This window comes from Solanum lycopersicum, chromosome 8, assembly GCF_036512215.1.
Source record: "Solanum lycopersicum chromosome 8, SLM_r2.1".
Classification (NCBI taxonomy): Eukaryota; Viridiplantae; Streptophyta; class Magnoliopsida; order Solanales; family Solanaceae; genus Solanum; species Solanum lycopersicum.
The window spans coordinates 62,580,670-62,606,872 of NC_090807.1; the positions used below are offsets into that span (position 1 = coordinate 62,580,670).

General features: G+C 34.1%; 3 protein-coding genes across 18 annotated transcripts; 2 read left to right on the forward strand and 1 right to left on the reverse strand.

Moving 5' to 3' along the window:
- Nucleotides 1–24: 24 nt before the first annotated feature.
- On the reverse strand, nt 25–8,949 carry LOC101254819 (inactive poly [ADP-ribose] polymerase RCD1). Of its 11 annotated transcripts, none has more exons than XR_011211298.1 (8): nt 8,601–8,949; nt 7,095–7,213; nt 5,447–6,690; nt 4,753–4,994; nt 2,974–3,575; nt 2,243–2,422; nt 2,062–2,157; nt 25–588 (listed from the first exon to the last, which is right to left on the reverse strand). XR_011211298.1 is itself a non-coding variant. In XM_004245886.5 (8 exons), the coding sequence occupies exons 3-8, from the start codon at nt 6,565–6,567 to the stop codon at nt 532–534; spliced, it is 1,794 nt and encodes a 597-aa protein (XP_004245934.1). In that variant the 5' UTR covers nt 6,568–6,690; nt 7,095–7,213; nt 8,601–8,946; the 3' UTR covers nt 25–531. The 11 variants fall into 11 exon arrangements, 5 of the variants coding, with proteins under 5 accessions (XP_004245934.1, XP_025888166.1, XP_025888167.1 ...); XR_011211299.1 differs by having other exon boundaries at nt 3,166–3,575; nt 8,601–8,942; XR_011211301.1 differs by having other exon boundaries at nt 2,067–2,157; nt 2,812–3,575; nt 8,601–8,942.
- A 2,730-nt stretch (nt 8,950–11,679) lies between these two features.
- On the forward strand, nt 11,680–17,703 carry LOC101261843 (uncharacterized). 5 transcript variants are annotated; one of them, XR_011211304.1, is made up of 6 exons: nt 11,703–11,837; nt 12,666–12,913; nt 13,511–13,593; nt 14,683–15,278; nt 16,117–16,726; nt 17,347–17,703. XR_011211304.1 is itself a non-coding variant. In XM_010327268.4 (6 exons), exons 3-6 carry the CDS (start codon nt 13,514–13,516, stop codon nt 17,381–17,383), a joined length of 825 nt encoding a protein of 274 aa, XP_010325570.1. In that variant the 5' UTR covers nt 11,703–11,837; nt 12,666–12,913; nt 13,511–13,513; the 3' UTR covers nt 17,384–17,703. The 5 variants fall into 5 exon arrangements, 3 of the variants coding, with proteins under 3 accessions (XP_004245958.1, XP_010325570.1, XP_010325571.1); XM_010327268.4 differs by having other exon boundaries at nt 16,117–16,228; XM_010327269.4 differs by having other exon boundaries at nt 12,666–12,867; nt 16,117–16,228.
- A 742-nt stretch (nt 17,704–18,445) lies between these two features.
- LOC101253516 (uncharacterized) lies at nt 18,446–23,411 on the forward strand. 2 transcript variants are annotated; one of them, XM_004245880.5, is made up of 11 exons: nt 18,446–18,593; nt 18,901–19,165; nt 19,279–19,362; nt 21,284–21,417; nt 21,512–21,609; nt 21,807–21,895; nt 21,971–22,076; nt 22,205–22,353; nt 22,437–22,507; nt 22,661–22,775; nt 22,938–23,411. In XM_004245880.5, the coding sequence occupies exons 2-11, from the start codon at nt 18,911–18,913 to the stop codon at nt 23,106–23,108; spliced, it is 1,272 nt and encodes a 423-aa protein (XP_004245928.1). In that variant the 5' UTR covers nt 18,446–18,593; nt 18,901–18,910; the 3' UTR covers nt 23,109–23,411. The 2 variants fall into 2 exon arrangements, with proteins under 2 accessions (XP_004245928.1, XP_010325569.1); XM_010327267.4 differs by having other exon boundaries at nt 18,473–18,593; nt 18,906–19,165.
- The last annotated feature ends 2,792 nt before the right edge of the window (nt 23,412–26,203 follow it).

Sequence of the window (26,203 nt, forward strand, 5' to 3'; positions counted from 1 at the left end):
AAATCGATTCTAGAGAAATTCATATTGTACCAGTGAAATATTACAAGTTCATACCAGAAGGCTATTATAACAATGTTCAAGAATTTTTAGGCAAGTGAATTAGAAACATAATAATGCGAAAACTCAAAGGAAAAATTTCACCCCTCAGCTTCAAAGTGATAACAGTACAATGCCTAAGTTTTTGTTAAAATACAACGCCACCGATGTTTGCTACAGTTTTATTCTCTTCAAACCATGATTAAACCGACTAGCAGCACTTTCAAGATGCCAACCTAAAACCAATTTAAGCTCCAGTAACTCCTGCTGTGCACCAATTATTGCCATCACAGACGGGAGAGAATTGGAAGTCGCATATATAGAAGAACAGAAGGTGCAAGTCTAGACATAACTGCATATAATCACAAAATGTTCAAAGAAACTAAAGCTACATAACACCAAAAACAAAGAGAGATAGAGAGAAGAGGACGACGCTTGATTGGTAAAAGTGGACTCTTCGCCACCACGCAGCGATCCACCCTTGCTGGTACAGCCTCAACAATTACTCTCCCCACTCGGCACATTCAGAAAGCATGGAGATGCGGAAGGCGGCTGCAAACATAAAGAACAAACTTCTAAAGGCCCCCTCAGATAACATTCTATACTATTCATTCAGTAGCCTGCATATACCAAAACTGCACATCCATTTACTTACCAAGAGTAGAATATATAAATCCCACCACATAAAAGAAGCAAAAGAGACGACAGAGAATACAGCAACAAAGGGAAGGCCCAAATAGATGTACTAATAAGTCGTGTAAAGACCTATACCAACCAGACTAATAAAATAAACCCAGGAAAATGTGTCACCAAGAGAAGTCACGTCATGGGACGAGACTTAACAAGTTCCACCCGTACATCTGAGAAATTCAAAGATCCAGGTAAAAATATATGCAGTACCACGTACTACAGGTCAAATAAATGGTATACTTAAAGAGTAAATTGCACTTGCCACTCAATTCCTAATCAATCTAGTTTTTGATTTATTGGAATACAAATTTGTCATGTACCATAAAAACAAATCCAATCAATTCTTGAATAAAACACTACAAGAGGAACAAAGTGGTACTTTACAAGTCAATAGTCACTCAACTTTGGCTAAATATCACTAGAAGTCACTAAACAATGTTTTGTAATAAAAAGAATCATTCACTTTACTCAAATATCATACAGAATGTCTTATTTGTTTCCCTCTAAGCGACTCCATGATATTCAGGCAAATTTTAGCTTCTCTCCTCAGTAACAGACTTTTATTAAAAATATAGTTCAGTGATTCTATGATATTTAGGTAAAGTTACTAACTTCATTATAAAAACATTTGTGACTTGGGTACACTAAAGTGAAAGCTGAGTGTATTAATGATATTATTAATCCCAGAGCCACTTCTAAAGTATACCAATTGACATGCATGTCCTCTACATAAATTAATCACATTAAGACATCTATGTTGTCTAGCCTTTAGATTCTAAATTATCTTTAAGGTTTTTGAAATGACCAGATTCTTGTTCTGATGTTAGGACGATCTCATGCATTACATTTAGTGGATCATTAGTTATATAGGGAATGGATTTCATCATTGCCCATACTGTAATCCGCGCCCCTACTTGTAAGCATTCTTATGATGATGATAGTACATCAGAATAAAATTCACTCCTTGGAAAGAAAGGAAAAAGACAACGGAGAAAGTATAATAATGCCGCCACAACAAGGGCATTTAAGAATCGAGCAACCACCACCAACAGAAACAACCAGATTGACTATATAGTGACAACAGTAAGGTCTCAATACACTTTAAACTAGAGGAGAGATTCTTGGACCAAAAAGGAAATATAAAATAAAAGGATACATATGCCACCTAAACTTATTGAGAAAAACTTGCCACCCAAACTAAAGAGTAAACCAACTTTTTTTCCTACTTCGCTTAAACCAAAATTAATATATCAATTCGAGACAAGTGCAGTTGTCAACAAACACCCCATCGGAAGTACAAAACTACCAAATCATATATGGATCGGAGCACAGTACCTTACACTGGAGATTGGTTATGGTAGACTTCAATAACTGATCACCCACTATCAACCTCAGCCTTCTAATGAAATCATTCCGGGAAATTTTTTTGCTCTAAGGAAAAAAAAAACAGAGATAGGTTCAGGGCGTAAGAAGAAAGTTAAAAAAGAAAATTATTAGACCTGTCAACACAACATACCCTGAACAAGTCATAATGTGCATGAACCAATTTCAAATCTTTTGGAGACACTTTAGCTGAAATAGCTCCGAATAACATAGAGAAAGGCATCCAGGGGGATTTAGGTGATTTATTGGTACCCACACCAACACCATGGGATTGCTGTATGTTTCTTACAAATTGATATTGCTGACAGTTCCCCTAATAGCATAAAACAGGAGATGTTAAAACAAGCATATCAACTTAATGAGAAAGACTTAGGCTAAAAATCCAAAGAAATTTTTTTACTTCTTTGCAAGTAAACAATAAATTATTAAATGGAAGAAAAAAATCGAGCAAAATGGAATAAATTTTCCCCAAAATTGCAAACACTGGAAGAAGGCAGAGACTAAAAATAGAAATATATCTTTTGAGTTTTGACTAGGTTATTTCTTAACAAACGGAACAGTTCCAATTATAAAACAAGCAAAACTGCCTTGCACCTAATAGTTTCTACGTGTAGATGTGCTCTGTAAAGCAATTGCATTGACAATCTCATTATCGTGCCAACATCAACAGAAGTCACAAGCCAAAACAAAAAAAATTATCACCTAGTTTGCTTCCTATGGTGTCAAGATATCATCATACTGAATGCTCCTTTAGCTAAAACTTGAGAACAGTTCCTCAACAGAAACTAAACACACCCTTTGCTCAGACTCGGAAGAATCAACTAAAAGAAGAGATCATTCTCTTTCTTCCAACAGTAAGATTACCGTAAGCGAGGAGATCAAGTGCAACAATGCTCAACATCAGAACAGTTCTGCTTTCAAAATGATCAAAATTATAGAATTCACACATCCTCTGAGAAGCTAACTTTATCCACCTCTTACAAGTTCGCCAAGGACTGTCAATGAATGAAAATTCATATATAGACAAAAATATGTGCTGATACAAAGCCTTCAAACCTCATATTGCAAATTCTTGTGCACCCGCAGCAAAGAATACTATTTCAAGTCAAAGTTCAGTTTTCTGAAGACGAGCGCACAGAAGGTACCCACTGGAGCAATCAACTTGTGCCAAGAGATGCACTTCATGTTGCCCCATATAGATGTAGTAAGGAAAATAGAACTCACGTTAGTTACCTTCCCCTCAAAACTTTTTTTACTAACCTTAATCATATTAGCAAAACAACAACAAAGACCAATCATATTTACTTAATTTTTAATGCTTGCTGTTCTTTTTTTCGGGGCGGGGAATCGGGTGGAGTGAGGGATTACCAATTCTGTAGGCAATTTATTCAAGTCCAATCGCTCCTCAGATCCCTGAGAAGTAACTCTGGAGACATCAAGCCGACTTTCTTCCTTTATTGGAGCCCCTGGAAATAAAATACAAACTAACCATCAGTGAGTGGTAATTAAGTAATTTGAGAAGTACAATTACTGAATGGCACATTAAATCGGCATAAATGTTCTTTTTACGCCTTGGATAAATAAATCAATACGTCATGCTCTAAATAGGTGGAACACCTTTATCTCTCTACATCAAAAATACCTTTGAGCAGTGTATTATGATTGCAAGTTTCCCTCTTTTAATCATTGGTAAGTTAGTCTTACTCTAGAACATTCTCCATAATGATATGAAAGTCCCTATGTATAAAAAAAAAAAAAGTCATCCTGCAACTAAATAGCTAGTGCCATCGTGCTTAATGTCCTCCAAAAGCCCAAAAAATATCAACAATGTACGCCAAAGTCCCACAAACTTCTTAACAGTGGACTATCAAGCCCAATTATCTAAAGAAGACGCCAAACAAATTAATCTACGGATTCCAAGCAATGTTCCATTAAATGCTGCCTTCAGCAGTTGCGATTACATTTTGAAAATCTAAAAAAGGAAGTCAAACAAAATATAATAATGATGACCCTCGGTTCATAAATAGTTTAGATCAAGATCCTTCAATGTGAGGCACTAGAAATAGAACAATCACATAACGAGGCTAAGAAACGTGTCATTGTCACAGTGACCCGAATCCTCAACATTAATTGTGCGGAAAGTGACAACACAACCTGAAATTTTTAAGAAAGTTACAAAGCTATTTACTTCACAAATACAAAACAATAGTCTTGCACGTCATAATAATCATTACAAGTATTCAAAACCAGAGCCAACTTCTGTGTTCAAAACTTTTCTCTAGCAGCAAATATCCCAAAATCCCATCTTTAAATAGTAGGAGAAGTAGTAACACATGACATGATCTCCAAAGCGGTGCACATCCAAATTCTTGTGTTAGTTGATCAAAAATAGTAATTGTATTTTTAAGGATGTAGAATTAACAGATAATATTTGACTGATTTCAGAGATAAAACGTGAACTAAATACTCTTTTACTTTGGAAGTCTAAAGTACTGCAATATTAAAAATAGCAAAGAGGAAATGCTGCAGTTTCTCTTTAAGGGAAGATGAGACATACTCAGGGTAATCAACACACTATTTAATTTCATACTAATCATGATATTCTGACATTTAAATGTAAGGAAAACGAGATAAATAAGACACCTTCTGCTCCTGAAGACATCCTGAAGCTCACGACATATTCAGGATATATGTGTGTATTCATATTCATGTTCCAAACAGTATAGTGAGTAGGACTCTCGAGATCATCAACACCACTATCATATCTCTCATTGCTTGGATAAGATTGATGAGAGCCAAAATGCAAAAGTTCTTCATTGCCCAAAATGACACGACAAAGAACCATGTAACGGATGCCATTTTCGTCAATATCACAGCTAGCGGCACTGATGAAGAGACAAAAAAAAGTGAAACTGAAGTTAGATCCTCCTGAAAGATAAGATCAGTGGAATACAGAGGACAATTATAATTTTTATTTTTGTTTTGACAAAATTATTGTTTCTTTCATTTTTTCTATTTTTTTTAAGGGGGAGGGGGGATGTTTTCATTAAATATCAGGAGATGATATCATAACCACAACCAAATGTGTTCAGAACACAGCATTGTGTACTTTTAAGATATTCTTTCCCCTTTTTATTTCCTGACCCCACCCCCACCCCCACCCGCAGTTATAGGAGGAGCACAGTAAAAATATTTGAACTGCATCATCACAATGATCAATGATCTCCACTAAGCAACTGGATAAATTTAAAACCCATTCTAGATCATGATATTGGAACTCCAAACAATAATGAGATCATCAATAAAAATGATTTCTCATTACAAAGTATTACCCAACCTTTTAGAGGCACAGTCCTGGGCAATGAGGTGCACTCCAACACCAAGCTTAGTCTTCTGTCCACAGGCCCCATGCATAAGCCCATAGTTCATAATTGTAGATACTACCTCTTTGGAAGCGGCAAGCCAAGCATGCCGAACATTGGATTTCCCACGATACTTTTGAGTTATCTCAGCCTGCTTCTCAAACAGTTCCAAGCGATTTCTCATATATTTACTTGAGCATTGACTAATTTTGACTATATCCACCATATAGATGGTATTCATTCCCTTAACAAACATAGTTTTAACCGATTCTGCATCCACCAACTTAAGTGTATCTTCTAATATAGGAGACAGACTTTCCTGATCCTGTTGATTTTCTGCCACTACTTCCATTTTAGGATATGATTTTTGATCAACAGCAAATTGTTGATTATCTTTTAAAGGATCGACTTTAATCCTTTTAACACGGACATTTGACTCTTCCATACCTTCATCCAATTTGCAATTGTTCGGTCCATTAATATCTATTTCAAGATGCAACTTGATATTAGTAGCCCTATCTGGCTCAGCAGCACTGAATCCTTCAGTTCTCTGCGATTGTATCTCAATGTTGTCGTGCGCTTTACAACTAACGAGACATAAATCAGGGAAGAAACAGCCACCTGCTTCGTCTATCCAGGCAATAGGTTTCTCCAATCCGGTAACCAAATTTACCTGAACCATATATAGAATATCAAGTATTACATGAAAGCCACCAAAGTTCACCTCAATCACAGCCTTCTTTGCACGGAAATCTTCTTTGACAATACGAACAATATCTTGAGGGAAATCATTCCATTCACCATTCTGATGATATAAAACACGTTGTGGCAGTCCACTTTTAATGAAATTTGAGTAGTTCTTAACTGTCGATTTCCTGAGATGTGATCTGCAATTAGTTTCACCTTCCACAGTCCTCTTCCTCTTACCAAGCGTGCTATAAAATGAGCTACAATTTGGTTGAAATGATAGCTCCTCCAGCTTCTCAGTGCCAGCTCCAACTATACGTGCCACGTACTGAGACGCTACTTTACTTTTTGAGTCGACGTCAGCTGTCCTACGGTCATTATCTAACACTTCAACCCAGTTTGACTCCATTTATCTACAGGCAACTACTATTTACAAATTTCTAACAGAAAGACTAAATCCTAAACTAGTATAGCACAGGTCTGTCATAACAAATTTCTGAGAAGCCGCATCATGGAGAACGAAATGCAAAACCTGGCAGGAGAAAGACATTTAGAAAGTCATTCATTCGAAAAAAATGGATAAGGATTTCTTCATATGAGCAGAACGATACTCGCATAAAAGAACATGTCATAGTTAAAAGTTACATAGCTAAGGTAAACTAACACTAACTGAACTGAATCCAGCAATAGAAGTAAATTTCATGTTTTTTGGTGTGCGAAACAAAAGGAAATATTTTTCGCACTCTTGTGAAATAGAAGTGAATTTCATGCCTAAATGCATATTTTTCGCACTCTTGTGAAATAGAAGTGAATTTCATGCCTAAATGCATATAACTATGTGCCAAATTTATTTACTTCCTGTAAGAGTGAATCTCTCCGTAAAATCAGTAAATTGTTCTGATGCTTATGGAATGTAGCTAGCCTATAAAAACCTACCAAATTCTGCAATGAGTGGCCATCTCGGTAGAAGCACGTTCTCTCCATAATGTTGATGTCAAGTCAACAAATTTCCCTTTGTACAAAGGTAACTTACGCGCTAATTTAATTCACCTCCTCTGAAAAACATAATTTTTGTTAGCATTGAAAGACAAAAAGATGCACATAAAAATGCCAAACCCAAATTTCCAGATAAATTAAATAAATAAAGAAAAAAGGAACTAAGGTCTATCACTATCTTTCTAGCAAACAAATAAAGATTAGCATTACACTTAAATCTCTTACTTGCTCTGAAAACTTCAGCTAATATTCAACCGTGAACAAACACCAGAGAAACAACCATGTGAACTTTTTGTGTTTTACACCTTTTTGTTTTTAAAACCTTCTTGAATTAACTTATAATCAGCAAACATGTAACTCCCACAAAATATATACATACATACATACAACTTTTTTATTATTCTATTGGGTGTACAATTGGGCAGTAAGAACTTTTTTGTTAATTATTGGGTGTACAATTGGGCAGTAAGAACTTTCTTGTTGATTATTGGCGCCTCACGCCTAACCATTCAAGATAACGCTCCTATCCTCTGTATTTCAGAGGCAGTTGGCACAGCGTTAGCTGAGTGTATAAATAGGAGTCTCCTGTCTATTGATAACACCAAGATAGAGACTATGAGTAGAACTATGAGGGACAGAGATTCTAATCAGCTAATTTCTTCACATGCCGCCTACTTGACTGGAAAGATACTGAGGATGTACTTAATACCATGTGGAAATGTCAAGGTGCCGATATCGCCAATTTACGAACTAGCTTTCATGGCTATACAAAGTTAGCATTATTCTCATATTTCAATTCTTCAATATAAACATGCGCGCAAATTCACCATATGGTCAAGTACCCCTTTAATTAGTCAGATCCCTCTCATTGTTTTCTCAACAACTGGGACACACAATCCGCATGTCTAATTAAGAACTGATAATCAAATCAAGTATTCCGCTCAAGTGTAAAAATATTTAATTTAATCTTATCTTCGTTTATATAAAACCTCAATAAACTTACTGGAAAATAAATAAAAAAATTCCTACTTCAATAATTTATCATACCGCACCGAAAATAACCAGCAATATTCAAATAATTTTCATTATCTATGTAATGATAAAAAACTTCAAAAAAAAACGATTTTTCTTCTCCTTAGCTAGAAAATTAAAAAAAAAATCAACCTTGCTACTTCAATAATTTATGACGCCGCAAAATCAATTTTTCATGATTTATATAACAAGAAAAACATCAAAAAAATCTCATAAATAGAAACAAAATCGGAAAATTTTATTTTATTACAAATTAAATCCAGAAAAATGAATTCCGAGCCGATCTACCGTGGAAACTTCGTATTTAGTAAAATCATTTCCAAAACAACGCAAATCGATACAAATCAGTCCAGATCCAAGCAGTGAACCAAAGAAAAAAACAAAAAAACTTGTTTACCCTGTTTTAACATATACCTTTCATAGATCAAACGCCGTCGTCTTTATCTTTGTCGTCGTCTCGGAGAAAGAACAAAGGATACAGGGATAACTGAGAAACAAACGATCAAACAAAGCAACGGAGATCTCGAGACGACGGCGTTGATACGGAGATGGAATTCACTGAATAGCTTGTGAAATTCATCAGCTAAATTATTATTATTATAATTAATAATAAAGATAACATTTATAGTTTGTGAGAAAAATTCAACACTTTGAATATTGTAAGTTACTTGGGCGAAAAGAAAGAAAATAAATAAAATTAAATATTTTTCAGCGAAAAAGGTAGGAAGGAGAGGTCGGCAAACATTACCTTGTAGCTTCCATTAGTGAAGGTATTATCTATGTAAAGGGGTAGTGTGAAGGCAACGACGCCGTTTCAGTTCTCGAAAATAGTTAAACGACGTCGTTGTAGTTGTTTTGTCCGTTGGTATACTTTTTTGACCTTTTGTTGGGCTATTGAAAAAGTTGTTTTCAACTTTAGCCTCTTTATTTTAAAGGTGTGTTTGGTTTTTCAATATTCTTTTTTTATATTTAATTTGTCACATCAAAATATTTTTTTAAAAAAAATAATTCAGAGAAACAAAAAATTAATAATGTTACTATGTTGATGGTGTGTCTATTCATAGCCTTCGTTTCCACTGTCGGGCAGAAAACCCTAGTTTCATTTGAGCATATTTTATGTTTATCAATCATTTTATTGAAGTGAATTAGCTTAATTTTTTAAAATTTTAAATAAGCATCATTTCAAAATTTATGAGCAAGATTTTGTGGAGTTTTAGATGTTTTTTATTTTATAATATTTTTTCTAAATATTAATATTTGATTTAATTGAATATATTAATTTTTTTAATTATTGAGACACGTCTAGCGAAATGTAGAAATCAAAATATAAAATTAAAATAAGCGGGAGATGAATGAGGGTAAATGGAATTAAAAAATTAAATTTATTATTAAAGGAAAAATATAGTTCACCTGAGGAAGAAATAAAAAAAAATGTGTTGAATACTATGAACTTCTCCCAAAAGAAGAATGGCAATTTGATTATTTACCCCATTTCTATTTTTCTATTTCTTCAATAGAAATGAGGGAGGTCAATTTTCTTGTAAAGCGGTATGCACAAAAGATGCATGTACAATTTTCATCTTTTGTTTCAACATGGAAAATAAGGAAAGCTTTTACATGAATTTTATAGTATTTTTTATATGATACAAGTAAATAAATTTGTTTCGAAAGCAATAGAATGGTGAAATTGCGTGAAATCCTCACAAAGATTTTATGCAAAAAGAACGGGCAAATCGTTTATACACTGAGATATTTTTATGTCAGCAACAGAAGCCCAAGTTTATGAAAATTGAACTGCCTTTAAGGTTGATGTTATATTATTTTGGATGACTTGGGAGTTGACGAGGAAAACAGGGTTAAGGAATGGTATCTATTTTGATGTGTGTTTCTAGAGAGGGTTCCTTTTTGTGCTTATGATTCAAAAAGTGTATATTTTAATATTGGACTATATTGTTCTTGACGAGTCAAAATTTCAATGATTTTTAAAATTTTAATTTAATTTTTTTCCGCATATAATTAGATTCATTAAACACATTACGTAAAATCCTTTAATATAAAATATTTTATATCATAAGTAACATGTTAAAAAAATTGGTAGATTTTTAAAATTATAATAGTGTCATATAATTTAGGGAAAATTATATATAATGGCAACCTAATGATTCAAATTAAATGTTATAACCAAACTCTGATTTAATTGTGTCATGTAGCAACCTGTTTGCCAGTCGTCTCTCTCCCTCAAACTCTCGCTCTCCCTCTCTCGCTTTTATACAAACACAAATGTATAAAATGTGTTTGTGTTTGTATATAGCGAGTGAAAATTGTATATATACATATATTTTTGTTCCCTCTCTTCCCTCTCCCAGATCTCGCTTGCCACTCTCCAGATCTTGCTCGTCACCATCCCAGATCTCAATCGTCACTCTCGTCTCTCTCGTTTATACAAACAGAAACGAAATGTATAAATTGCGTTTCAGTTTGTATAAAGTGAGAGAAAATTGTATATACACATGCAAATACACATATCATCCTATGCACTTATAATTATACAATATAAATATTTCCTTACGGCCTTACCCAATTTCTTTTATCTCTATTTTTTTCTCGTTTTATACACAAATTATACAATTGATCTTTTGTATACAACTATTTTCTTTTGTATATGTATAATGAATTATACAAATGATTTCTTTGTGTATGTATAACGAAATATGTGACTGTTTTTTTTAATATGTATAGAAAAATTTATATATTTATGTTTGCGATGAAACATAGTTATATAAGTATAACTATAACATATAAATATGATTTTTATGTTTGCTTTATGTGAAAGTTACTCTATAAATTATGACATAAAAATTAATGTATAATATTCTAAAATAACATAAAATATATATGAATAATATCACTAACAAATATCTTTAGAAAAATCATATTAAAATTTAATTGATTCTTCAAATTTCATTCATATATTACACAAGTTCAACAAAAAATTATTACAAATACACAAACACTTATTTGTAGTGCAAACATATAAGCAATAATAGTGTGGTATATAATGAAATATATATAAAAAAAAAACTACATAAATATACTAAAATTAAAAAATATTTATTATTTATAGAAATAATATATTTTTTTCACTTGATTACTTTTAATTCATTTATAATACAAGTTTAATGCATAATACAAAGAACAATTTATTATTCATATATAGTACAAGTTTTAATGATAGATAATGCATTTATCACACATTTTAATGTGTCAAATTTTTATCAAATAAAAAAAAATATTTCAAAAAACAATTATAATTTATATATATTGCATTTATAAAATTTACTTTTAATTTATAATTCATACTGCAGATTTAACTTAGTATTATTATACATAATAATAAATAAAAAATATTAATAAAATCAGTAATTATTTATTAACATGTAATAATTTTTCTAAAAAAAAATTAAAAAATTTAAGTAGCTAATCAATCCAAAAAGGACCCATCAAATTTAAACCCTTTGCAAAACGCAGCTTAAACCCTGCTGCAATTCTCTTTGCAACTCAGCAGAGTAGAAAGCGAAAATGGGGGAAAACGATTTGTGGGACGATTCAGCCCTTGTTAATGCGTTCAACGATGCCGTATCCAAGTACAAGGTTCTTCCTTCACTCTACGTTCTATGAAAACTCGTACTTCCATTGCTCTTACTATTTCTATTTTTCAACATCTTCAAATGCATATCAGCTGTATTTTCAATATTTGCTTTCAACGCAGTTCTGCTGAACTTAGAATTGCTCGTCTTTCTAGATGTATTAGTAATCTAATCATTTCATATGTATTTCTCTGTTTGGCGATAATTTTTGGACTTTGATTAGTATAATTTAGGTGAAAAATGAAATTCAAATGGAGTGGAATGGGATAATAGCGGGTTCATTAACCCGAACAGTGTTGTAATTGAGGGTAGCTGTTGTTTTAATATTATTTTTGCAATTGTAATACTTTCTGGCTTCAATTTAAGATATTCAGGAAGAATATTTAAGAAACCCCATTTTTTTGTTTTTCCTTGGACTACCAGCACGAAATTGACCAGGCTATAGAGTGTTGATCCCATTGTATGTGGTCAATAAGGAACATGGTGCCATTTGGTCTTGATTATAGTTGTTTTCAGGTCATCTTGTACGCACTCGACTATTCAACCAAGTAACTCATAATTCTGAGTCCTCGACTAGCACAGGTGCGGGGTAACTCCCAATCAAGGCGTCGGTATAATAGCAGCGTAGTTAGTCTCTTTTAGGTTTAATTTTTTCACTTGACAACTTTTGCTATTGGATTTTAGTCTTGAGTAAACCTCTAGGCAGTTGGACATTGTGAAGAGATTGGAAGCGTTAAGTTGGACATGAGAAAATGATATTTACATGAGGACCCATCTTTTCTACTTTAATTGTGCCTTTCATTTATTTGACTTTGGGTTCTAATATGTCAAGGGAATGATTTATGGTGTTTTTTGCTGCCAATGTATCTGAGATGACGGGGAAGAAAAGAACAGAAGCGATGTGGATTCCGTTATATTGTGTTTTAGGAGGAGCACTAGAGAATTGTGTGGTGCTGGAATGAGGGAAAGGAGGGCTAAAGAGAGAAAAAGTTGCTGCTTTCTGTTAGGGGAGGGAAGAAAGCATATCCTACAATGTATGTACCAGAGAGCAATATAAAGTTCTTTTGAAGTAATTTTTAGGTAAACTTTCAAGGATATAGTTCATTTAATTTACCATGTCCTGCGTTTGAGGATGTTATGAGAGATGTTTTTGTCTTTATCTGAGTGCAAGTAGAACTTTCCTGGGTGCATCTTCCGACTTCCATTGTGCAGGCTATTTTCGTATGTGAAGTTAGGTCTACTAATTTCTTTTCTGTCGTTCTTACTTAAAATTTTGTTGAACTTGAATTTAATTTGTTTTTATCTCTGGGATACTGGATGCCTAGGTTGAATGAAAGTATTGTGGCTCTCTTTTCTCCCCCTTTTCTGTTCCTTCTTTTTCACGATCATAATTCTTGACATCATTTTGATTCCACTACTTCTCTGCATTGGCCATGATCTTTTGTCTCCTCCTAACTTCCCTAGCTTCCATACAGCCTGCTTTTCTCTCAAACCCTCCAAATCAGTCTTCATCCCGACCCCTTCCATAAAGAGAGTAACTTAAGTCACAGCTGCTATTGCACAGAGCTTAGAATCAAACACAATACTTGTTTACTGATTGTTATCATTTCTTACTCCTTTCCCCTTTCTAAGAAAATTTTATATGTTTCTCTTGATGTTCCTCTTTCCAATTTCCAGATTATGCATAGTTTAGAAGCTAAAGTTAGCAGCAAAGAGGAGAATGTGACAGCTCCTGATGACGGAAGCAATGAGCTGAAAAGGTCCATTTATGACTCAATTTGAGTGATATCTCTTTTTATTTCTTATATCGAGCTTAATGATTAAAAATTATCATGAAGGAAATGCTACCAGCTAAGAAGACTTGGACATTTCTAGCTCTTAATGAATTCAATTTTTAGACTCAAAATGAGTGATATTAAATGGAAAAGTTTGTTATTTTCTAACTCTCAATGAATTCAATCTATGACTCTAAATGAGTGATATTAAATGAGTTTGAAAGGCCTATTCATCATTTGAATCAACAGACATTTCTTTTTATCTCTTCTTTGAGCTTTTTAGTGTTGAAATGATAATGAATAGGAAATGCTACTACTTGAAAAGATTTGCACAAATCTAGAGAATTAGAAAAGTTTGGTGTTCTCAAACTCTTTTTATTACGTAATTCTCTTAAATTGATGCATCTTGAGATGTCTGCTTTATTCTGCTTGGGTTTCAACTTAGAGGTATGTTAAGCACTTTTACTTTGCCTTTCTAGTAGGGCTCTGATTAAAATTCTTACATATTCTGGTTGGTAGACTCATAGGTCAGATATCATCTTTCTGATGATTTATCGTTGCAATACGTTGTTTATATGCCACAACTTCCCCTGTTGATTGCTTTATTATTGAACTTTAACTTCCTCCCTGTATCCACTTCTTCTACTTTTTGTTTGCTTCACATGTGCCAGCCTGGGCAGTAAATATGCAGAGGTACTTCTTCTGTCCCAGTTGTGAAGGAGTTTGGAGTACTTGGGTCAAAACACTTAATTTTTACTATGAATAAACTATACATATTTGAAAACTATCCCTCATTTATGGGATTTCACTGGGTATAATGTTGTAAAAACTTTATGACATACTACAAGTCAAATGTCAACATCTAATGATTCAAAATATTTTTAAATATTTTTAAGAATAGTCAAAGAAAAAACTGTTTTACTCCCCAAACCGTAACACCTTTACATAAAATGGGACTGAGAGAATACTTCTTGTGATAAGCTTTTTCAAGTGACATCAGGAAAAACAATTAACTGTCTGGAGACTGACGTTCTGCTTTATTTCTCTTTTTTGTTTTCACCTGTGTGGATGAAGCAAAGGGGAGGGAGGTGATAACAGCAAACTTGCACCAGATACCACTACAGAAATGGGGGATGCAAGCAGCCTTCCACCAGTAAAAGAAAATTCCTCTTTTGAGGCAGTTCCTCCTCAAAACCACACTGGTCAACTGAATGAGCAAAACACCCAGTATAAGGCCATAGAGAAGTGCAGTTCACAGAGTTTAGAAGATTACAACCAGTTACTCTACAAATATTACGAACTTGAGGATCAAAGGCAAAAGATTTTGCAGCAACTTAACCAGTTTGGCATTTGGGGTGATCAAAATTCTGGTTCTGCTTCTCAAGAACATCAAGCTTATGCATCACATAATTTAAATCCAACAGAGTCTTCTTTCTACTGCCCATATGGATGCCAAAGTTGGGTATCTCCTTGCACTGCATCACCTTGTTGTTTGGGTGTAAATGAGGATGACAAACCATGCGATGCGTCTATACGATGTGTTCAAGAAAAAAAATCATCTCCTCAAAACCCTAGTTTGGTTGATACAGCAAAAGAAGCTGCAGAAAAAGCACTCTCCTCTTTAAAGCAAGCTTCTAACACGGCTTCACTGAATTCATTTGCAAAGGAAGGTGAGCAGCTCTCTTGATGCTTTTGTGCATGACTGCTTCTTTTTATGTCTAGGGTGTGATGTGGTAGTAACTGGAAGATCCTTCAATTTTCTATTACATAATGAGGTGAAATGAATACGGACAAGAAGAAGACAGAGGTGGAGAAGAGGGGGGGGGGGGGGGAGAGCAAGTTTTGACTTGATTGGTTATGGATTACATGTGTGTTTGGTACAAAGGATTTTCCAATTTCCCATGTTTGGTTGGTCAAATATTTTGGAAAACGTTCTCTAGAAAAACGAACTCCTTGAAATCAGGAAAATGACTTGCCTAATGAAGTAGGGAAAACAAGTTTCAATAGTGACATTCCACATTAATTGTGTCCTCCCACCTTCCAACACATCTCATCTTTACCCCCACACCCCTTCCTCCCCGCCCTCACCTACCATAATATTTGTCTAAATTATATACAATTGCTTTTAGGATAATATTTGCTTACCTACCGAACACGAAAAATTAAGTAGGAAACCCACTTATTTTCCTGTGGAACATTTTTCAAGAAAATATTTCCGTGGAAAACACTTCCCTTCATACCGAAAACACCCTACAAATGAAGTCAGTATCTCTGGGTAGCAGGGCAATCGAGTAATCTTAGTCCATTGATTCTAGGTCCTGCTATACTGAATGCATGTTGATGACTTACTGCTAGGAGCACTAGCATCATATAATACAATAAGGATCTCAAATGTGCTACAGAAATTCAAAGAACAACTTAAAAATCCAATATAATGTGAGAAAGAACTTTAATCTTTCAAATGTCCTATTCCTTTAATTACTTTGTTTTTACTCTTTCTAATTTCAGGAAAACAAATAGAGATGATGAACCCTGTTGCTGCAGAGAAAACTGGCGGCTTGGAGACGGATCTATCGGAAGTGCTAAATGCATGGTATTCTGCGGGCCTTTACACTGGAAAGTAAGTTTATGTGAAGTTCGATTCTTCAATGGATGATATGATATGCCCCAGTGTACCTTTATGTGGAAACTGTTGCTTAACACCAAACTCTTGCAAATATGGTAAATTTGTAAAAAATTGAAAGCAAGCTGTTTCAGAATCAGACCATGCAAATATTTGCTCGTAAACATAATTTTCTGGTTGAATTTTAAAAAGGATCCATATCACCTCTTCAGTTTAGTGACTTTACTCTATAAAGGTTAGCTACATGAAGTTCTCTTGCTGTCCCATAGAGAAAAAAAGGGCTGCTGATATTTTCTCATAAGCTGCTTGAGAATTAGTGGGTATGGTACTCCCTTAGTTGGTAGGAGGTAGCAGGTGTGAAATAGTCAAGGTGCGCCCAAGGTCGTCCAAACAACATCGTTGTCGAAACAAAGATAAAGTCTTCACTTGATGGAACCTTTAAAGGCATCAGTGTAAGAACTCGAGGTGTGGGTCAAAGGGAAACGACAGTCAAGGGTATGGTTCTAAAGTCTTGCAATACTTGTATCTTTTCTGTTGTGAGTATTTGAAGTGCTCTCATAGAAGGATTTGGGTTAATATTCATTAGAAGATGACCTGTCTTAGGGTGTTGTTCGGTGCAGAGGTTTTCCAATTTTCCCTCTTTCGGTTGGTCAAAAATTTTGAAAAATATTTTCTTTACGAAAGTAAGTTCCTTAAAAATAAGGCAAAAATGACTTGCCTAACGTAATTAATGTAATCAAGTTTCACAAATGGTATTGAAATAAGGCCACCTTTTGATTGCAGCCAAGGCAAGAATGCCACGAATGGTGTTTAGCAACCTGAAGCAAATGTTTTCCCTATCTCTAAAGGGGGCCCTTGGGCCACCTCCAACACAACTCATCTTCCCCGCTATTCCCATAACCTCATCCGCACACCCGTACCTACACCCCAACCTTCCATAGTATTTGTTTAGACTATATACAACTGTTTTTACTTTTTAGGGTAATGTATTTGCTTACATATCGAACACAAGAAAATAAGATGCCCACTTATTTTTCTAGAAAATTTTTTCCATGAGTGTTTCCGTTTTAATTAGATTTGTAGCTCAACCCCTGAAATATTTGAATGTGATGCAGGTATCTTTCAGAGCAATCCAAGAAGAGAGATGGTTAGCGTCGTACTGATTCAGTTGGAACTTAAATGTGGTGTTGTCGATACGACAAGAGGAAAAATTCATTGTACTAATGTTTGTGCACTAGAATTCAAAGCTGTGATGTAAAACTAGATGTTGTACAGCATTTCTGGTAGGTTGATTTTTCCAAATATTGACAATACAGTTGTTTTTTCCCCTTTTTTGGGGGTGGGGTGGGGGTTCAAGTGTTGAGCTTCAGTTTTTTTCTTTCACCCTCACTGTAGGCGTTTGCACATTAATTTGATGATGTGTGAAAAATGAGAGTAGTATTTGAAGTTAAATTGAATAGTGCATTAGAAAATTGAAGTTGTGTTTGAAACGTGCAATTTACTTTAGATTTTATGAAGTTTTGTGAGGGAAATTAAATTATTTACTTGAAAATGTGGTCCAGCAAGTTTTTCAAATTTAAAAAAATGAGCTTCAAGTTGGAATGAAAAATTGACTTATTATTGGACAAATTTTGTTCTATTATTTTGGGAAAAGGAAAATGTTTTATTTGAAGTAGAAATTTTTGGGTTGATTTACTCAAATGTCCTTTTTTAAGTTTGTAAATTTTGTTTTTATTTTGATAAGTTGTGTATTTGGGAAATTACCTTTCAGACAAAAATAGATAGAGGTGTAATGTTTAAGCATATATTAACCAATGTTGCATACAAAAAAACTAGACTGTTGTTTAATGTTTGTAAAAATTTACAAATTTAAGTTTGTGATTTAACATTTTCTCCTTAGACTTTGTTGAAAGAGATCTTTTAAGTTATGATTTAAAAGGTATAGACGTTACCAGAGAATAAAAGAAAATTACTTTTCAACACGAGAAGATACAATCTTTTAACAACAGAGAACGATACAATCTATCCAAATATTGCATTCATTAAAAATACATTATGATACAATAAAATACAATATAATATAATACAATACATTATGAAACAATACGTAACAATCATCGGAACAAAATGTAATACAAGGGGCAAACGTGCATTTTTCCCATGAGTTGGGCCAATTTCTAATAACCCACATTTATTTAAGCCCAATTATAAATAGAGGTTTATGTCTCTATGCCTTTAACCCTTCTCCTTGGTTGCTCTGTTCCAGCTGTTTGCTGTTTGCTGTTTGAGGTCTCAACACTCGCTTAATCTCAGCTAAATATAATTCAAAGCTGTAAAGGAAACGAGAAAACATCTAATTTAGGTATTTTTCTCCTCTTAATCGTTGTTTTTCAAAGCTTATATGAGCTGGTTCTCTGTAGAAAAGTAAGTCTTTTTGATGGGAGTTCGTTATTTTCCCAGTTGGTTCTTCAACATGAGGTCTTTTTAACCCTTTATTTACTTCTTTCATCATGACATGAACTGGGTCTCCGTAAAAATCGAGTCTTGATGGAGTTTTAGTATTTTGCTTGTTGTGAATTCCCTTAGTTTCTTAATTGGCTCCTGAACATGAGGTTGTGTGATTTTTCTGGGAAGTAATTGGTTTGTTTTTCAATCATCATTGTGGATAGTTTAGCGAAAATGGAGGAAGAATTTAATGCTGGAAGGATCAAAGGCGCTGCTAAGAGGACTTTGCAAATTACACCTCTTGATGAGGAAGATCAAGAAGAGGTTCAAATTGATGACAGTGGAGATGTTGATTCGTATGATGATGATGATGAGACGGAGGAGGAGGATGAAGACAAGGAACCTGTGGGATTAGGGGTTCTTGAAAAGCCTGAGAATTCATGGTCACTGCTACGTGAGTTATTTCCAAGCAAAGCTGGGGGTACTCCGGTATGGTTAGAAAAGTTCTCTCGTTGAGTCGTTTCCGCTATCTTCCATATTCATTAGGGTGAAAGACGCCTCCAAGGTTGATTGAGTTTTAAATTTTGTTTCTGTGAATGTAGGCTTGGTTGGATCCAATAAACTTGCCAACAGGAAAATCCTGTCTTTGCGATATCTGTGGCGAGCCTTTGCAGTTCATGCTTCAGGTATATCTTTATGTTCTCGTGGAAGTTACAATTTTAGCTGCACGTTGTATCTTACATATCCTTTAGCCTAACAACAACAGATGCAGTGTAGGTAGCCTCACAAAGTGGGGTCTGGGGATCCTTTAGCCTACTAATTGGAAAACATTGTCTGATACAAAATGAAGTTAGAAGTGAAGTCTTTTTAAGTTTAGGGAATAATATTGATAATTCTAGGAATATATTTCATTATTTCATGTCATAATATGCTTAAACAATGAAGGAACTACCCAAATAACCAGTTAATGTTACTGAAGCTAAAAGTAATTATGGTTTTAGCTTGTAACTTTTTGGAGGTGGCCAGCAATACCCTTAATGCTGAAGAATACAACTTTAACGGTATCAAAAAAAAAAAACGTCTCGATCTAATTTACAAAAGACAACATTTCCAATCTAACTTGACTTTTATACAGCATAAAAGTCTAAATCTAACTGTACAATATACAACATAAGAGGAGATGTGGTTCTTTTTTCTTATTATCCTCTTGGAGTTGGTCAATGGAACTTTAGCTCTTCTGTAGGTTTAGGATTTAATTGTTAATGACTTCTGAATATATTTCTCCTATCTAAGTTTAAGTCTATCAATGTTTCTCCCATTGCATGTTTCTTTCAACTAGATGGTCTACCAAATGGCTTGAGCTTATAGTGCGAAAAATTAGGGCCATGTAGATACTAGTACAACGCCTCTTCTTTTGAGAATTCTCGTATAAGCCCCAACCCCCTTTCTGTTCCAGCAGTGCAGCAGCTTTGTAATGTAGATATGCATGATCCAATGCCTGAAATTTTATAATACATGCTCCATAATTGACTTGTGACCCTGCAATGGAAAAAGAAGAAACTATATTCTTTGATCGCTCCACACAATGGACACCTTCTGCAAAGCTGAAATCCCCCTGTTTGAAGGTTTATTTGAGTGAGAAAGCTTCCCTAATCAAAATCCAAGAAAAGCAAGAGACCTTCAAAGGAGCTCTAATCTATTGAACCAAATCTTCCAAGCCCATATATCCTTCTTGTAACTTGTTAGATTCCATCATAGTGTAGCAACTTTTGACTGAATAAAGTCCTTTGGAGTGTCTCATCCAACTGATGGAGTTAACTTTGTTGTGATCCAAAACTACACTGTTTAGCATCTGAAGCAAAAAGCCTAAGCTTTCTACTTCCCAGTCATTCAAACTCCTTCCCAGAAAGAGATTCCAACCTTTTGCTAAATTAAATTTTGTAATTTTCTTTCCATTGTGTTGTGGGGGGATAAACTGTATATGTCCAAGAATTGGTCTTTAAGCAGATGTAGCCTTACCATTTTTTTTGCCAAAATCTGATTCTCTTTCCATTACTGGGAAGAGAAACCGATATTTGTTTCAAATTTTCTCCAATATCCTCGAACGTTATTTCCATAATCCTGTTCAATGAGGTGCTTAAGAGATTTTGGTGTACCGTGGGTTCTCTAAAGTGAACTTCTCCAACCAAGGTTCTCTTCCAAAGTGCATTTTCCTCAATATTGCATCTCCAAAGCCATTTCATCAAGAGGCATTTGTTATGACTTTTAGGTTTTTGATTCTCAGTCACCCATTCCTTTTGTCTCTGGTCACTGTTTTCCAATAATCCAATTTACAAGGAATGCTAAAGTTGTTTGTTTATCGTCGTGCAAAAGAAAGTCGTCTCCTTAAGTTGTCCAGGCGCTTCACCTTGATTAGTTCATTTGCTGCCTATTTTTCAATAATGTATTAGTTATTTCTGCATCATATGGGCTCTACATCTACTTGTGTGCAGGGTTCCTTTTCTACCATTTGTCCTCTTTTTTGTTTTTCCCGGTGTGGCAAAAGAAGAGTGGAAAGAGGAAACTGAATCGTTGTGTTTCCTTTTTGTTTTTTTACTCATTGTTAAGGTTTACGCACCACTCACGGAGAAGGATTCGACTTTTCATCGCACCTTATTTCTCTTCATGTGTACATCAATGACCTGTCTCCTTAAAGATCAACATGAGCAGTGGAAAAGGAACCAAGACAAGCAATCCAGGAGGTACTTCGTCATAATTGAATTTCGTTGTGTGACTATAAACTACCATGCTTAGTATCCGTTCATCTAACTCTGATTACTGAATGTGTTTTTCAAGTGTCAAGGTCTTTCGTTGCCAATTGCCCCGTGATAACTCTTTTTACTCCAGTGAACCCCCAAGAAACAATGGGAAAGATAAACCTTCTAGTCCTGGAGGTAATTCCTTGGAAGGATCTACTTTTTTCATTGGTCAATGACTCAAGTTTACAATTGATTTGATTAAGTATTTGCGATTATCTATCAAAGTCGTTGGCCTTTCCTTTTCTTTCAACTCCATATTAATTGATCACCCAAAATATTTACACATAAATTTCCTGTATTTTTTGTAATACGTCTTGTCTTTCATTTCTCAGCTGTTCTCTGTGGCTGGTGTGGTACATGGAAAGGAGATAAAGTCTGTGGTGGTTGCCGAAGAGTACACTACTGCTCGGAGAAACATCAGGTCAGCAACGTGTACCATGCTTTGTTTGCTCCTTCCTGTTTGGACGGAATTTTCCTAACTGAATCCAATTTGCAGACTGTTCATTGGAAATCAGGTCATAAACAACGCTGCTTACCCTCAAGCATTTCTCAGGATGCATCTGAACCTAGTAATAGTAAGACTCTTAGGGAAGTGCAAGAAGGTAAGGGCAATCAATGCTTTGTTCTAAAATCTTTCTTTAATGATATGATACTAGAAAAACGGTAAGAATGTTATATATTTAGAATGTCAGTGCATGAGAAGTTCATGGAGATTATAATCCTTGAACAGTTGCAAGCAAGAGTCTCTGGCCAGAATATGAGATCGCAATTACTGATGAATGTGAGGATAACGTTTCTGATGATAATGGTCTAGTTAACTCATTGATTTCTTCAAGCCGTGTGGATGAATCAATTGAGGCACTTATGGACAGCTTCGAGGTATGCAGAGCTATTCTAGTGGTTGATGGATATGTCGACTATAACTTTCTACTTCACAATTCACATAATTGTTTCTACAACAGGGGGGAGATGACAAGAAGAGTTGGGCATCTTTCCAGGAGAGGATATCTCGTACCCCTGAGCAAGTATTAAGGTGATTGAAGTACTTGCGCCTTTTTTCTACTATATTAATCTTGAAAAACACTATGCGTGCATAGATAAATGACAGCCGCCACCTTCTTTGCTATTCCCAAAGAATTATGATCACATGACTTGTCACTGAGTTCGATCATTATCTTGGAAATAGGTACTATAGAGATGCTGGAGCAAAACCATTATGGCCAACGTCAAGTGGCCAACCATCAAAAGCTGACATCCCTAAGTGCACCTATTGTGGCGATCATAGGGCTTTTGAATTTCAGGTATAATGAAGCTTTTGCTTTGCTTACAAGTCAACTAGTGGTGATTCTCAAACTACTAAAAGCAGTTGTATGTCTCTGGCTGTCTTGTAGAAATTGTAGCTTAAGTTGTTGGTTGCCTGAAAAGTATTTTCAATCCATGCTCTTTTTTTCTGCCGCTTCCAGGTTTTACCACAAATACTCTATTATTTTGGTGTGGAAAATGATGTGCATTCTCTTGATTGGGCTACTATTGCTGTGTACACCTGTGAATCCTCGTGCGATGGACATATAGCTTACAAGGAGGAATTTGCTTGGGTTCAAATTGCATCTCAATCAAGCACAACCCAGAGATGAGACGCGTAAAGCATGGTTTGAAACAAGATTGATAATGGACCGCACTCTACCCTTCACTTAAATACCAGACTTCTGGTTTGCCGTGAGATTCAACTCATGATGTGCACTTAACCTGCACAACATGCCTCGCGCTAAAATTTTGTTTTCCTTTATATTAATTTTTCTCAGATCATTTTTAGTTTTCCTGGTTAATTTGCAAACGTTTCACATTACAACGTCAGTAGTGAATATTTTGTTGTAATAGTATGTTTTTCTCATCAATCGAGGTGTTCAGCGTAAAATTGGGATCTTATGATTTCAAAAGTTTGTCTCTCTTCTACCAGATTTGATAAATCTGTAATAGGTAAGTACCCTTACTACAGTAGCTAGTATTCAATCTATATATATATATATATATATATAAAAGAGGATCTTTAGTTTGCTGTTGTGGCATGCCTAAATGATCAGGAAATTTATTTATATACTTTCTCAAATTTTTTCCTATTTTTCCATATTAATGTCTTTTAACTAATTAAAGTTTAAAAATAGAAAGACGTCATTTACCGTTATAATTGTATCCCTTTAACCGTTTCCTCAAATTAAGCCCATAATAATTGCATACGTCGTTTGGCATTCTGAATTCAAAATTAACGTCTACGCAGAAGTCCCATCACATCATCCTCTTTGCGAGCAAAAACTCCATCTCCAGGTATACCTCAAAACTTATCCTATTTTTGTTTTCCTTTTTTCTGGTTGTAATTTCAACCTTTTCTTCCTTCTATGCTACTGTAATTTGATTATGAATTATCTAGCATTGGAACAAAAATGATTTGCTAATATTACTCTGATAAAATTATATTCTTTTTCTGGCAGAAGTTCACAATGTTTTGCCAAGTTCTTTCTATTGGAAGTGTGTCAGTTTTTATGGAATATTCGCACTGAAGCCCAGTTATATATGGACTCATACATAATAAGGCTCCATTGGTACGGAAGTACTCTACCAAAGATTTGAACCAAGACCTCTGTTTACAAGGATAGCAATCCCGTCCACAACATCGCATCTTGCTTATAAGTTTTTGCAGTGAGTATATGTAAATATATGTGTATAGTCATTTTTCCTTTTACAAAATACATAGTAATATTTTAGTATAAGGATTGTAGTTTATTACTAAATTGATATTGTAATGTCAAATTTGGAACTAATGAAGCCAAAGTTTATATCAACTCCGTCTAACAGAGTATCTTTGAGAAGAAAAAGTTAAATCACGTGAAGCACAAGATTGTTGATGCTGAGCACTAGGAAGAGATAACTTCTTGATGATATAGATTTTATACAAAGAGAACTAAGGTTGAGCATGCTCCGTTGCCCATGGATGAAATAAGGATGCTGCTGGAAGTGGTCGAATATCAGCAATATTATCGCAATGCAACAGGAAAGGAGAAATTTGCTTCACCTGAGAAAGGGCAAACAAACGGATTGCAAACAGACACTTTGAACTCTTTTTTAGGTGAACTCAATTTTGTTTGTCCTAAATTAGATGTTTGCTATTTTATTTTTGACAGAGAAATAATTTATCTAGCTTCAAATGTAATCTTTGAGAGTAGTTCCTCTTCATGTTCTGGAGTGGGCGTATTTGTGTATTAATCTATATCTATAACAAAAAAGGTGACGTAGTACTGGGCGTGTTTATCTTATTTATAATAATTTTAAAATTGCCTAGATAATTACTCAATTAAATGAAAAACTTCCATTTCCTAATTAAATTGCAATTCATGTTTTAATAACCAATGAGAGTGAATCTGCATAAAAATTGTGGCAAAGAGTGTTTCTAACGTTAAATCACAAAGGAAAAGTAACATTGTGATATTTAAGGCTCTCTTCTATGCAATTGTATGATTCCAATAATTGAAATATATACATATATATAATACTTTTTGTCATTTTTAGTTGTTATGTTGTGGTTTTTGAAAGTCAAATTAATAAATTTTAAATTTAAATTAAATTACATTTATTTGATATTTTAAACAAAAAATTCAGATATTCAAAAACTATACGGAAAGTACTATACATAGCAATTGTTTGCATAGCAATATGATGAAAAAATATATTGTAAAATGTTAGTCAAAATTTTTATAAATTGACTCTAAAAATGACAAGCATGACAAATTTTGATAGTGGACGAAGAGAGTCTATATAGTCAATTTCAAGCTTATGAGTTTCAAATTTTGATTCTTTTATATTATTGGATTTTAATTTAATCAATAATTTGTAGAGTTGATAGATTTATTAAGATACATATAAAGTTTGGATTGAAGTTACTCAATTCACTCAAACTTAACTGAAAGTTTAGCTTAGTTCCTGAATACAGCTGAAAAAATTTTACTGGACAGAAATTTTTTATTTTTTTTAGTATTTGCTAGCTCTTTTATTGAACTTTATTTACCTATTGTATCGACATAGTGCATAGAAACAAATTGATTAGGAGTATATAGGTTTCCGCATAGTGCTTCTGTTAGTAGTCTCTATTGAAAATGTCTATTGATTAGAGTAGCGGTGGCTCCAAGATTTTAAGGTAAAGTTTAATGGATGCTCGAGCATTTGGAAAGGTCAACATAATTTCGTCACTTAATTATATATGGTGCTTTAAAATAGATTATTATTGCAAAATTTATTAAAATTTACTTTTGCATATGATTATTATTATTATTATTATTATTATTTAAAAAAAAGTGTAGCTCAATCTATAGATTTTTGTACAAAAAAATCTACTACTATTATTCATTTATACATAACACAATTAAATAATAGTTGAAGATGGCTATTATTTTTTTAGTACATTTATCATGTTAATTATTTGCTTCCATTGTTTTTCCTGACGTTACTTTTTCTCATGTCTTTTTATATTCATGCCTTAGGATATAATAGTGGTGGTTAGTTAGATAACAGAGAAATTTTGAGATTAGTTATAATGATATTAATTTTTATTGACAGTTTTATATGTTATATTAAACGTATTTTGATTTAAATGTCTTACACTGTGACATTTCAATGGGCATATTTCCAATTCCATAGTATCATCGGACTTTATATTATATATGGGTACTGTTTCGACAAT

What these genes read in the sequence shown, in the direction of transcription:
- LOC101254819 (XM_004245886.5), bottom strand. Translation starts at nt 6,567, where the DNA reads ATGGAGTCAAACTGGGTTGAAGTGTTAGATAATGACCGTAGGACAGCT. An exon ending in CAGGACTGTGCCTCTAAAAG is followed by an intron (nt 4,995 to 5,446) that starts GTTGGGTAATAC and finishes TCTCTTCATCAG; the next exon opens with TGCCGCTAGCTGTGATATTG. An exon ending in CACATTATGACTTGTTCAGG is followed by an intron (nt 2,158 to 2,242) that starts GTATGTTGTGTT and finishes TTTTTTCCTTAG; the next exon opens with AGCAAAAAAATTTCCCGGAA.
- LOC101261843 (XM_004245910.5), top strand. Translation starts at nt 11,766, where the DNA reads ATGGGGGAAAACGATTTGTGGGACGATTCAGCCCTTGTTAATGCGTTC. An exon ending in ATGCCGTATCCAAGTACAAG is followed by an intron (nt 11,838 to 13,510) that starts GTTCTTCCTTCA and finishes TCCAATTTCCAG; the next exon opens with ATTATGCATAGTTTAGAAGC. An exon ending in GCGGGCCTTTACACTGGAAA is followed by an intron (nt 16,229 to 17,346) that starts GTAAGTTTATGT and finishes AATGTGATGCAG; the next exon opens with GTATCTTTCAGAGCAATCCA.
- LOC101253516 (XM_004245880.5), top strand. Translation starts at nt 18,911, where the DNA reads ATGGAGGAAGAATTTAATGCTGGAAGGATCAAAGGCGCTGCTAAGAGG. An exon ending in TAAACCTTCTAGTCCTGGAG is followed by an intron (nt 21,610 to 21,806) that starts GTAATTCCTTGG and finishes TTCATTTCTCAG; the next exon opens with CTGTTCTCTGTGGCTGGTGT. An exon ending in ATAGGGCTTTTGAATTTCAG is followed by an intron (nt 22,776 to 22,937) that starts GTATAATGAAGC and finishes TGCCGCTTCCAG; the next exon opens with GTTTTACCACAAATACTCTA.